This window comes from Elephas maximus, chromosome 12, assembly GCF_024166365.1.
Source record: "Elephas maximus indicus isolate mEleMax1 chromosome 12, mEleMax1 primary haplotype, whole genome shotgun sequence".
Classification (NCBI taxonomy): Eukaryota; Metazoa; Chordata; class Mammalia; order Proboscidea; family Elephantidae; genus Elephas; species Elephas maximus.
The window spans coordinates 3,318,048-3,331,554 of NC_064830.1; the positions used below are offsets into that span (position 1 = coordinate 3,318,048).

General features: G+C 39.7%; 1 protein-coding gene across 1 annotated transcript in view; it reads left to right on the forward strand.

Annotated features, from left to right (window-relative positions):
• The window catches only part of CSMD1 (CUB and Sushi multiple domains 1), a 2,087,969-nt gene that overhangs the window by 1,295,348 nt on the left and 779,114 nt on the right, over positions 1–13,507 (forward strand). The window contains exon 7 of the mRNA XM_049902971.1: positions 12,223–12,300. Within this exon, the coding sequence (XP_049758928.1) occupies positions 12,223–12,300 (78 nt within the window). The remainder of the gene's footprint in view (positions 1–12,222; positions 12,301–13,507) is intronic.

Below are 13,507 nucleotides of genomic sequence, written 5' to 3' on the forward strand. Positions count from 1 at the left end.
GTGTCTAAGATCCTGGCCCTTCTTGCAAAAGAAACTAGCTTTTGTTAGCCCAAATGGGAAAATTAGAAAATTACAGTAGGAAATCTTTCCAGGTAACCAAATACAGAAGAGTGTCTTAAGGAAGAAAAGACAAAATCTTTTTGAAATGGATGGATTTTCGGAGATAATTCTGTTTATGATCCCCTGTTTTCTCCATCTGAACACAGAGGAGACTGGGACATAGAAAAGTTGTTTCTCTGGGCACATCATAACCTCTTTTGTTGACTCAGCCCCTTCCTCCAGAATTTCTACAGTTAACCCAGTGCCATAATTTTGGTTTTTCCCACCTCTTCCCCCTCTTACTCCTGGCCTCCTGCAGTTATTTGTTTTGGAAAAAAGGGCTGAAATAACTTCTGTGGAGTAAGCCAATAAATCACTACAAAGCTAAGTGAAAATCTTTTCATCCCAACGTGTTCCAAGTTAAGTCCTGAATGTTCTTATCCTGAATCAGAGGGAAATAAATTATTTAAATGCAGTTCATGATCTAAACACACGTGGGACAAATAAAGCTAATTGTTTTTCTTCCAGTGCAACATTACACTGAAATCACCCTGTAACTTAGTAAAAGAATCCGATAACCAAGTGTTGGTATTTTCCCCACTGTTCCTCCAGAAATGATTACTGTGTAGCAGTATAACTTCAAATAAATGAAACAGCCTTTTAAATTAATACTGCTACTAAATGACCTTAGTCTAAAAGAGATTCTGATAACCAATGAACAAGTGGCAGCAACAACAAAACTGTTAACATTGTGTAGTAAATAAATATCTGCGACTTCTCAGCTGCAAAGAATCATCACATGTAACAGGAAGCTGATTTAAAAATAAAAAGTGAAACTTGATAATCTAGTTGCTAAAACTTGGTTGTCAAGTTTTTTGTTTGTTTTTCATGTCCGTGTTCAACAAAATGAAAAAAAAAAAAAAAACCTAATAAAAAATACAGGAATGCTTGCATATGGGTAAGTTTAAAAGATGAGCTGTTGTCAAAAAACCTAATTTTTAAAAGACCTTAGTTATTTTTAGATCTTAAAAAAGAGTTATTGCAATAACAATAAAATTCCCCATAAAATAATGTGTAGACCATGAGCTAATAATAGTAAGATTTGTCTCAAAGAATAAACCAATAAGAGCACTGATAACTTTAAATGCAACTAAAAAGGAGACACCGGTTCTCAACCGCCAGGTTAGTAAGCATTTTCATTGATGTGCTAAAACTCAATGTTGTCAAAGGTGCAATAATCAGGACACTCTTACACACAACTGGGGAAGTGAACTGTTGCAGCTTTTCTAGAAATCCGTTCAGCACGAGGGATTAAAAGCCTTTAACTAAAGAATCCCAGTTCTAGCACTTCATCCTATGAAGCTGTTCAGAGTTTGAGAATGCCCTCAAAGGGGATTCAGTGTTATACATGATTTCAAGAAGTGAGGGGACAAAACAAAACAAAAACCAACATCTAATTTAAAAAAATTTAAATACTTTATGGCCAATCCATTAAGATTTTTTTTCGAAAATATTTAATGGCCTTGATGAACTTGATTTAAGGAAAAGAAAAACATGTAACAGCTTGGAAACATGATCAAAACAGTCACAAAAGTAGAATAAAAAATATATTTATGATTTTATTTTTATTCTGTAAATATCATATGCACATCTATACCTCTAAATACACAGTGCACAGAGAACTGAAAATCAAAACAAAAAAAGACAACAATGGCCTTCTGTTCTGTTCCTTTTGTCTTCCTGGTAATTTTTAGATTCTCACAAATTTTCTGGAAAGTCCACATACTACTATGATCAGAAATAAAGCCTTTCATAGAAAAGGAACAAAAGGCAACACTATGTGATATTCAATATCTTTTTGTTATAATAGGGTTGATATTAATAGATATCAACCCATATTTAAGCAACAAAGATACAAGTTCATTAAGAGATTTCTTGGATTATTGAAACTCCATCAATTTCTGACTTCGAAAAATGTAGCAGTAAAAGAACAAGTTTACAAATGCATCATTAGTTAAGTATTATACAGTACATGACACTAAGCTGTTTGTATAAAGAAAAGTATGGTTACAACAAGTAGTATAGTTTATAAAGGAGGCAGCGTTGCCTCGTGCCAAAGTAATCAGGTTCTAGAATCAGACTTCACTAGCTCAAATAATGATTCTCCCACTTCGAGCTGTGTAATCTAGGGCAAATCACCTAATCGCTCTATAACTCCATTTTTTCTCTCTAAATGGTGGTAATAATAAGAAAGTTTGTAAGATTGCATTGAAACTAAATGGAGTGCACATAAAGCATGTTGCATAGTGTCCAATGAGAAGTAACTTTTAAATATGATTTTATTAGAAGATGACAATACTTCTATTGGTTTTGTTATCAAGGGAGTTATATGAAAAATTTAAATATATGGTAATAAATACTAAACCATCACATGGAAACACTCAACCTTACTAACCTTATTAAAAAGATGTGGCCAATGAACTAAGAGGATAACCCAGAGTGTGTGGAGTTCTGGAAGGGAGGTGTGGACAATGTTTTAAGTAGGACATGACCATAGTTAAGAGAACTGACCAAAAGATATAACGACATGTTACAGCTGACTTTGGAAAGTGCTGTTTTCAATGGGTTTAATGGTTTCAAGAAAGAAAGGAGAAGAGATAAAAATAAAAACAATTCATATGAGGGGTCTCCCCCCCCCACAGCCCCCTGCCCCCCCCCCCCAGGAGAGTAGAGGAAAGGAACAGGAGTTATAGAGGGATATGAAAGTGTTTGGTTTGCTTGCTTGGTTGCTTTACAAAAATGGGAAAACAAACAGTATGCTTGAATAATGATAGGAATGATACAGCAGAATAGAGACTAATTAATTACGCAGGAGAAGGAGAAAAAAACCATGACATCACATTTCTGAAGCGATGGCATTTACTGCACGTGTAGAGGACCTGGCTTTAGATGGGAAAATGACTATGCCAACCACAATAATAGCCATAAATAATACTGATTTGTACCATGTGTCAGTATGAACTACATATTGATAATAATTACGAAAGAATAGGAAATTGCATCAGTACTACATACTTAATGTTTCTTAGGTTAACTATATAGTTTGAGATAAAATTAATTTTTTAAAAATATGCATTTACAACTGGACTAAACCAAAAGCAAAGAAGTTTCCTGAATACAACCAAATGGTTTGAAGGCCAGAGTAGCAGGGATGGGGGTTTGGGGACCATGGTTTCAGGGGACAACTAGGTCAATTGACATAACAACATGTATTAAGAACATTCTGCATCCCACTTTGAAGAGTAGTGTCTGGGGACTTAAACACTAGCAAGCAGCCATCTAAAAAGAAAAAAAAACGAAAGCAGCCATCTAAGATGCATCAATTGGCCTCAACTCACCAGGAGCAAAGGAGAATGAAGGACACCAAAGACACAAGGTAATTATGAGCCCAAGAGACAGAAAGGGCCACATAACCCAGAGACTACATCAGCCTGAGACCAGAAGAACTAGATGGTGCCCTGCTATCATCAATAACAGTCCTCACAGGGAATACAACAGATAATCCCTGATGGAGTGAGAGGTCAGTGGGATGCAGACCTCAGATTCTTGTAAAAAGACCAGACATAATGGTCTGACTGAGGCTGGAGGGACCCCAGAGGTCATGGCCCCTGGACCTTCTGTTAGCCCAAGACTGGAACCATTCCTGAAGCCAACTCTTCAGACAGGGATTGGACCGGACTATAAGACAGAAATGATACTGGTGCAAAATGAGCTTCTTGGCTCAAGTAGACACATGAGACTAAGTGGCCAGCTCCTATCTGGACGTGAGAGGAAAAGGTAGAGGGGGACAGAAGCTGGCTGAATGGACACAGGGAATACAGGGTGGAGAGAAGGAGTGTGCTATCTCTTTAGGGGAAGAGAAGCTAGGAGTCCATAGCAAGGTGTGTATACATTTTTGTATGAGAGACTGACTTGTAAACTTTCACTTAAAGCACCATAAAGATACAAACACATGTGTAAAATATAAAGTGATCTGAATTTTGTTTATTCTTGCTCAATATAAAACATAATAAAATCTATTAAAGACATGTTAAATAATTATGTGGAGGGTACTATGTAACTGAACCTATTAATGATGAAATTGAATATTTTGAAAGTAATTCTAAAGGACTGTGGGGTAAATTCTCTTAGGAAAAAGTGAGCTCTATAAAAATGCATAGTAAGTGAAAGGATGTAAACAATTGGAATTCCTCAAGGTCTGTTATTCTCAGAATGTTTAATTTTCTTTCAAGATGAAGAAGGCTGACAAGTTCCTCTGAGATAATACAATTTCAGCTTTTCAATAATAAAGGAAAGTATAAAATATTCCAACAACCCATGAGCCCCTCAAAAATTTTTAAACGTCATTTCCCTCAACTCAAGAATAAAGTAACATAAATAATGGAATTTGAAATAAGCATATTTGTTAAAGTGATGGTATAAAAAAGGCAATGTAAATAGACAAATAGCTTATAGGGTACAATTGATTATTTACAAAATTTAGCATGAAGCTTTAATTAAATAATTATCAGGCAAATTAACTTAGGCAACACAAATACTTTTGACAAACAGTAAACTGAATAGATTCATTTATAAAAGCTATCCATATACTTTCAAATATATATTATATATTTAATATTTATACTATGTTTACCTAGTATATAGGACATGATCCCTTTTAATTACAAGAATTTACAAATTAATAAAATAACATTTATTGCCATCAAAAGTAGTGAATAGTCTTCTGATGTACCACTTAAATGGCATTTTTTATCCTTAAGAGACATTAATAAAATTATGATAATCCTCTAATCAAGTAATAATTTAAAAAACCACACAAACAGGATTTAAATTTTTTAACCAATTTACTTTAAATCTTGGTTTCTGTAACATGTCAGCAGTTGATTTGTATAAATGAAATGATTTCCTCTCTGATTTCTGAGGTTTTTTTGGTCCATTTATTAAGTTAAAAAAAAAAAAAAACAACTTTGAAACAATTTTGCATTTTATTTATTCATTTGAAATTGCCTGCACTCCCCCATTACAGTTAAATAAACGATTTAGACATTGAGTTTTACAATCTGGGACAAGAAGTTACAGGGACGTCAATAGCAGAAGACAGAAAGTAATTTCCTAAGAAAGGTCCAGTAAGTACACAGGAACCACGAAGAAGCAGATCACTTGGGGGTGGGGGTGGGGGGGTGGGAAGGATTCTTAAAGCCAGCAGAGCCCGAGTTAGGGACCATGAAGGATGGGGGGACATTCCTGTCGGGATGGATGGAAAACAAAGTTGCATAAGTACAGACAATGATTTTTACCTCTAACTTTATTGGCACTTTAAAAACCATAACAACAAACCATTGCTATTTCATATAGCAATTGTTTCCTCAACTTTTAAACTACGTAAAGTGTATTTTGACTTAGCCATTGAGAGACTATAGTGAAAGCTGCTGATACAGAAAACAAAAGGAAACAAAAGATAGGAAAAGAAAACAAAACAAAATAACTTACCTCTTACGTATAGTTACAGCTGTTTTTTCTATCTTTTCTACACTTAAACTGCAGATATTCCCCCTGGAAATTTTCATCTTTTAAATGTTGTCCTAAGAAGGGGGATTATTTAAATCTATGTGAAATTGTTGAATCTGAACTACTAAGAAATCGTCTTAGGTAAGATAGACCAATGAGTCTTTTAACTTTCGTATGTCTTAAGTTCCCTCTTTCCCCCAAAATACAAACTAGCAAACAGGAAACAAAACAAAACAAATTACAAAAAGCAAGAGCAATGACCAGCTATGCTAAAAAATAAAAAATTCAAGGGAGGCCCATCCCCAGAGATTCTGGCTTAGTAGGCCTGGGACCCATGAATGAGTATTTTTATCATTCGCCAAGGGTGTCTTTACCAATCATTCTAAGACTTGAGAATGAGTGAGTTAAATACTTTTATTCACAGAAAACCGCACCCTGTTAGAGGAATTTCCTATGGGTGTTGTATATTTCTGGGGGCATTCTTTTCAGCTGTCTGTCTCCCTGTCTCTTTCCCCCTGCTGCTTCGTTCCTCTGACTGGAAATCTCTGCTGGGTCCTAAGGGAAGTTGGAGGGAGGAGGTGGAAGACTCTGCACTGAGGTGGAAGAAGGGCCTGGAGGGAGGTGATGAGAGAAAAGATTCAGACAGTTGGCAGACTGAGGGTACAGAAGTCAACTTCTCTTTCTTTGCAATTTTGCCAAGAACCAGGGCTGTCTGATAAGAGGATATAGTGACCTGAAACAAATTAGAATTCAGTGGAGCAGATAGTCCACACCAGTACAGAACGATTTTATTGGGGGGAAAAAAAAACACTCTGCTGGATATTTAACTTCTCAGACCTATACATACTTATTTGTAAAATGAAGGCATTGATAAACTCATCAGACTCTCAGATAAAATCCTGTATATTCAGGTACCTTTATCGCACCCTGAAGGCTACTCATTTTTTTCTTTTTATTTTCTGTGTGAATCGACTTCTGTTTGTTTTATCTGTTTATTTTTTGTGACATTTTATGTTCTCTGTTGTCTTCCATTGATTCTCCTTTTTGTTCTTTATCGTGTGTGCCTCTCATCTCTCCTGAGTAACTTTAAGATAAAGTTATTTCAGCACAAGAAAACGGAGCTGATGATAGACGCGTGTGAAAGCATTTACCATTTCAAATTAAAATATTGTTCTAGGAAGATTTCAGGTGGGCAATCCTAATGTGTGGTCAGCAGCCCTATGGCTATGGAGAGCGGATTCTGCATCCTATTTCCCACAACACAGAGACAGGATGAGGAAAAACACAGAGGAAGAGACAGACCACTGGTGTCCTTGGTCAGGCTCCTTGGGAAGCTGACTGAGCCAGCAGGATGTTTATTAGGGAGTGTCTTTTGGGATTAACACCTGGGGAAGAGAGGGAAAGGAAGCAGGAGTGGGTGGAGGGAAAAGCTGGGCTGTGGTGGGGTGGAGGTTCAGTAACGTTTTCACCTAACCCACAGGGTAGGTGGCACTGAAATAGCACGTCAGAGTTGTCTCTCACTGGCCAGACTTGTCTCTCACTGGGCCTTTATACTCTCACCTTGACTAGTCTTTGAACGTTGTTCACCCACGGAATGGTGTAACCTTAGGTGAGGTGATTGTCACATGAAGGGGCTGAGAGCTGAAGGTTACCCCGCCCCCCGCAAGTCCTTCCCTGATGTGGGGTCTGACGGTGCATCTCCATGCCCACCACAACTGGCTTCGCTCTCAGGAGTCTTGGTCCTAATTACGTCTCTAAAAATAATTACCTGCTTGAGCCACATAAACACACTGAGGTAATTTCCTCACTTCTAAGCCACCCTAATGCTCAGAGTTCTCCAAAGTTTTATAAATTCCCCTCACACTCTTCACCTGCTAACCTAGTGAAACAGGAAAGTTACCTTTACATCAATGTAAAAGGATTTCACAACTGAGAGTAACTGTTTAAGTGATTTGTCCCAGGTTACAGGAATAGATCAATTGGTAGGGTGGCAAGATTCTTCTAAATCCAAGTCCAAACATCTTTTAATTATGCCAAGAGGGATTATATCCTTCATAATCTGCTAAATGTGTAAAACCCAAATCCACTGCTGTCGAGTCAATTCTGACTCACATCGACCCTACAGAACAGAGTAGCACTGCCCCATTAGGTTTCCAAGGCTGTAAATCTTTATGGAAACAGACCGCCACATCTCCCTCCCACCAAGCAGCTGGTGGATTCAAACCCCCAAACTTTCGGTTAGCAGCCAAGTGCTTTAACCACTGCACCACCCAGGCTCCTAACCAAACTCATTGCCATTGAATCAATTCCGACTCATAGTGACCCTATAGGAGAGAGTAGAAATGCCCCATAGAGCTTCCAAGGAACACCTGGTGGGTTCAAACTGCTGACCTTTTGATTAGCTACTGTAGCTCTTAACCACTGTGCCACCAGGGTTTCCCTAGGGCTCCTAATTATGTGTAAATTCATCAAAACAAAGGAGACCACGTGAATAAGAATATTTTGGAAAAAGAAATTAACATTTGTTTAGGTGGAGGTAGTACCAATTTGCCATTATGTTGTAATGGTTAGTTATTTGCTCCCAAAGATCAGTAAGCACATTTCTTTAGTTATGTTAAATTATGTACACTGAGACCTTTCTTCACGTAGCCAGCAGATGTTCCATATCATTCCCTATCGGAGCTCCTTCCCCTTCCTACCTCATCCCATCACACCCCACCATACACACACCGCCATTTCATAACATCCCATGAGCCTCCTGAGTGTGTGAGGCCCAAGAACCCATCTCTTAGTGCCTGACAGCCTCTGTCATTACTGTGCCCCTTGGCCTCATATGCTATGCACTCTGCTGCTATTCATAAGGTTTCGCTGGCCAAATTTTTCAGACCACCAGGATCTTCTTCCTAGTCCTAGTGTGGAATTCCTCTGAAACCAGTCCACCATGGGTGAACCTGCTGGTATTTGAAACACTGGTGGCATAGCTCCCAGCATCATAGCAACACACAGGCCACCACAGTCCAACAACCTGACATATTTGTGCCCATTCCAAAGAAAGGTGACCCAACAGAATTTGGAAATTATCGAATAATATCATTAATATCATACACAAGTAACATTTTGCTGAAGATAATTCAAAAATAGTTGCAGCAGTCCATTGACAGGGAAGTGCCAGAAATTCAAGCTGGATTCAGAAGAGGATATGGAAGGAGGGATATCATGGCTGATGTCAGATGGATCTCGGATGACAGCAGAGAATACCAGACAGATGTTTACTGGGTTTTATTGACTATGCAAAGGCATTGGACTGTGTAGATCATAAAAAATTATGGATGACATTGCAAAGAATGGACATTCCAGAACATTTAATTTTACTCATGAGGAACCTGTACGTAGACCAAGAGACATTCATTTGAACAGAACAAGGGGATACTGCGTGGTCTAAAATCAGGAAAGGTGTGCATCAGAATTATATCCTTTGACCTTTTGGCTAGCAGTCGAGCTCTTAACCACTGCACCACTAGGTCTCCCCCCATGGATCTTGTGCCTACTTCATCTGAACATGGCTAAAAATTGTGTTTCCTGACCAAAAGCATTCTGAATCCTGATTTAAGGTTTCCAAAGCACGTCTTCTCTTCGGGTGTCCTAGGCAGGGAGAAAGGCTGGAGGCCTCTGCTTCTGAGCCAGTGATGAGGGACACTGGGCTCTAGGTTGGGCTCTGCAGAAGGACTGTGGGGGGGCCTAGAAGAGCCTCTTTTGAGGGCCTCTGGATCAAGGGGTTAGAAGAAGGGGCTGTAGGGCTGGGGCAGAAGCTGATGGCCTGTTTCCGTCTGGTTCCCATTTTCCTGTGCTAAAATGAGGAATTGTATTAAGACTAGGGAGCAATCAGACCAATGCAAATACACAAAGGTAACACTTACTCTCTACCCCAGTCTGCTCTCTGGAAGCAAATAAATAAAAACCTAGACCAAGGGAGGAGACGTAGGGGATGGAAGGTAAGGAAATCTGAAAGGAAGGGGAACAAAGGAGAGAAATGAAGAGGAAAAGGGAAATACTATCACTTTTCTCCTAGACTCCTTTCTTTTGTTTTTCATGAAGACCTTTCCTCTTCCTCTCCTCCCCACAAACTGGGCAGTTTTGTTTGTTTGGTGAAGCCATTATCTTTTCCTTGGGGGTGCGGGTTAGATGCTAGGGATGACGAGCCTGTGAGTAATAGGACAAGGTTTCATCCTATTTGTCCCTCCACAGGAAATGTGGAGTGTCTGAAAGAGTAGAGCAAAGGCAAACCAGATGTGGCTTTCTCCCTTCTCCCAGAGTGGCACAGTAGAAAGGGTCGAAGATTTGGAAGGACATTATGCTTGGTAGAGGGTCAGCGAAATATAGGCAGGCCTCAGTGAGATGGACTGACACTGGCTGCAAAAACGGGCTCAAAGAGCAACGATTGTGAGGATGATACAGGACCTGGAGGTGTTTCATTCCGTTATACGTGGGATCACGATGAGTCTGAACCAGCTCGTCAGTACCTAACAGTGACAACCATTAAAATCTTGGTTCTGCTTAAGAATAACCGAGTTTTAGCAAATCACTTATTTCCTTATCTGTAACATGGACATGGAGCCCTGGTAGCACAGTGGCTAAGTCCTAGGCTGCTAAAGAAAAGATTGGCAATTGGAACCGACCTGCCGCTCTATGAGAGAAAAATGTGGGAGTCTGCTTCCATAAAGATTACAACATTAGAAACCCTGTGGGACAGTTCTACTTTGTCCTGTAGGATCCTATGTGTGGGAATTGACTGGATGGCCAGGGGTAGGACATAGGAATCCATCCCTCACTGAGTTATTGTAAAAGCTGAAATGGGAAATGTTTGTAAAGCATTTATACAGTGCTTGGGACATGATAGGTTTGTAAAGGTTGGCTTCCTTGTCTACTACCTGGATTGGTGTGAATCAAAACTTGGAACTGGGTAGAAAGCCCAGGACCAGTGCTATTGGAGTTTAGATCTTCCCCCCTTTCAGGCAGTCCACGGACTACAGTTCCTAGCTCCACTCCTTCCCACACTGGCCTGTTGTTGTGTGCCCTGGAGTCAAAGCCAAGTCCGAGTGACCCAGCAAGACAGAGCAGAACTGTCCCATAAGATTCTCCTGGCTGGAACCTTTACAGGAACAGATCACGAGGTCTTTCTCCCACGGAGATGCTCGTGGGTTTGGACCACCGGCTTTTCAGGGGTGCTCAGCTGTAAAAACTTCCTGCTTGGCTTTATTAAGCAATCAACTTAAATATTCTGGTTTACGCACAAGACTGCATCACCAGGGCTCTTGCACACTCAAGCTAGCCGACTGCAAAGGCAAGGGGATTGGATTTGACGCGAGGAGATCTGAGTTCAAATGCCAGATCTTGCTCCCTATGTAACTTCAACAAATCTATGAGCCTTGATTTCCTAATATGAATAAAACCAAACCCATTGCTGCGGAGTCGATTCCAACTCATAGTGACCTTACGGGATAAAATAGAACTGCCCTATATGGTTTCCAAGGAACAGCTGGTGGATTCAAACTACCAACCTTTTGGTTAGCAGCTGAGCTCTTAGCCACTGCGCCACCAGGACTCCATTTGTAAATCACAATATTTAAACTGATTACTTAATAAAGCCAACTGTAAGGTTTTTTTATGGCTTCAGATTATTCTCTATTTTCTTCCCACCAAATCCCTCCCCAGTTTTCCCTCCTAGAAATGACTAGAAAAGTCTATCTTCTTAAGATGTTTGATGCATGAGCTAGACAGCCAAGCAACTCATTTAACTCTTTAGAATTATGACTTTAGAACCCGGTATCACATACGCCATCTGCATTGCCTGTTGTAAATTGTCCAGAAGGACTACAGGCTACTGTAGAGTTGATTCTGACTCACAGTGACCCTATGTGTGTCAGAGTAGAACTGTGCTCCACAGAATTTTCAATGGTTAAATTTTGGAAGTAGATTTCCAGACCTTTTTGGAGCACTCGAAGCTCCAACCTTAAGGTTCGCAGCTGAGCATGTTAGCGGTTCGCATTACTCAGGGACCTTTCAGAAGGACTAATACTCTCCCATTTAGCATTTCATTCCCAACACTTAGAAAATACTTTTCTGCACTAAGTCCCAATTAATACATATTAGCTAAGCTTTAAGTGATTAAATGAATATGTGGATTAATGAATGAGCAACTTGGATTTTTACCTGAAATTTTTCATGAATATAGCAAATTGTGAAAATGCTGTCATCACTACAAATAAATTTAGAAGGCAATCTTGCTGAGTGCTTTGGTAAAATAATAATGATTTGTAGAACTTGCCTTTACCAGTGGTAAATAAGTTTGGATGTGTAAGGTAAACTGCATCGTATATTATTTTTAGCTTCTGACACTGCTGTAAGATATGATCCTGCTGCTTCATAGCCTGACATTAATTATTCACAAGCTCTTATCCTTCATTTGCTCTGCGTCGTTAACCTGTTAGAACGTGTCCCATTTTCCAGAGGTTGGTAGGGAAGCAGCTATGACTGGCAATGTTGTGAGAGATTGACACTGTTTTATGATCTCTCTCCAAATCTTACCTACTAACGGCTTTATTGTGTCTCTTCCAGTGAAAAAGGCAATTGAATTGAAGTCAAGAGGAGTCAAGATGCTTCCCAGCAAGGACAGTAGCCATAAAAACTCTGTCTGTAAGTCTTTCTTTCTCTATGAGGATTGATATGCCAATTAAAGGGGAAAGGAGAAGAGAGAATGAAGTAGTTAAGAAGTAATTCTATAAACTGCTTTTCCACTTCTTCTCTCTCCACTTTTCTACTTTCAAAAGTATTTTCTGGGAGAAAGAATATACAGTAATTTCACATCAATGGGGAAGACTGTTGTCTTGATTCTCCCTTCCAAATGTGTCTCAAATCTGTCTTCACCTGGCTGCCCTTATTGGTCACTGTCTGAGTCTGGACCTTCGGTATTTTGCACCTGAATAAATGGTATGCTGTCAGGCATTTTGCTCCCAGGTCTTTTCATGCTAGTCTACCCCACATATACTATGTTGCCAGGCTTATCTTTTTAAATTAGAAATCTGGCCTTGTCATTGTCCTGTTAAAATTTTTACAAATATCTGCCACCTGAGGAATAAAATACCCTTAGCACGTTGTCCTACATCATTCCAAAAAGGAAATAAGATCATGAAAACCATTTCTCGGTTGGTCGCATTCATGTATTTCCAGCACACGGCAGGCACTCAATAGAGAGTTACTGACTCAACGGAGTATCCTCTACCACCTGGTTTTCTGGACTTTCCTCCTTGACACCCCCTTCAGCATTATTTAGGACCACTGGACTGGACAACATTTTGTTCTGTTATGTATGAGTCTGCAGTGCTCTTGCCTCTGTTACAGTGTTTACTGTGTCACAGTTCACCTGTTCACATGTGTTCACCTGTGTTAGTGCAGTGGTCTTGCCTCTGTTACAGTGTTTACTGTGTCACAGTTTGGCCTTGTGCTCACCTGTCCCCACTAGATGGAGACCGGCAGGTTTACTTCCAGCTTGGTCATTTCCTGTGGCATCGTGCTTGAGATAGACTTTCAACTATTGTTTTGTCTTTTGTAGCCATTTCTAGTAACCTCTCCCTCTGCAGTTTCCAGTTACTTGTTGTCTTGATGTTCTTTACTCGGTGTTTTGGACCTACGTATTTTGTTTTTTCAGTGACCAGCAGTTAATAGGCGCCCTGGTAGCACAGTGGTTAAGAGCTCAGCTGCTAACCAAAAGGTCCGCAGCTAGAATCCACTAGCTGCTTCTTGGAAACCCTATGGGGCAGCTCTACTCTGTCCTATAGGGTCGCTATGAATCAGAATCAACTCGACAGCAGTAGACTTGGTTTGGTTTTTTGGAGCAGTTAAT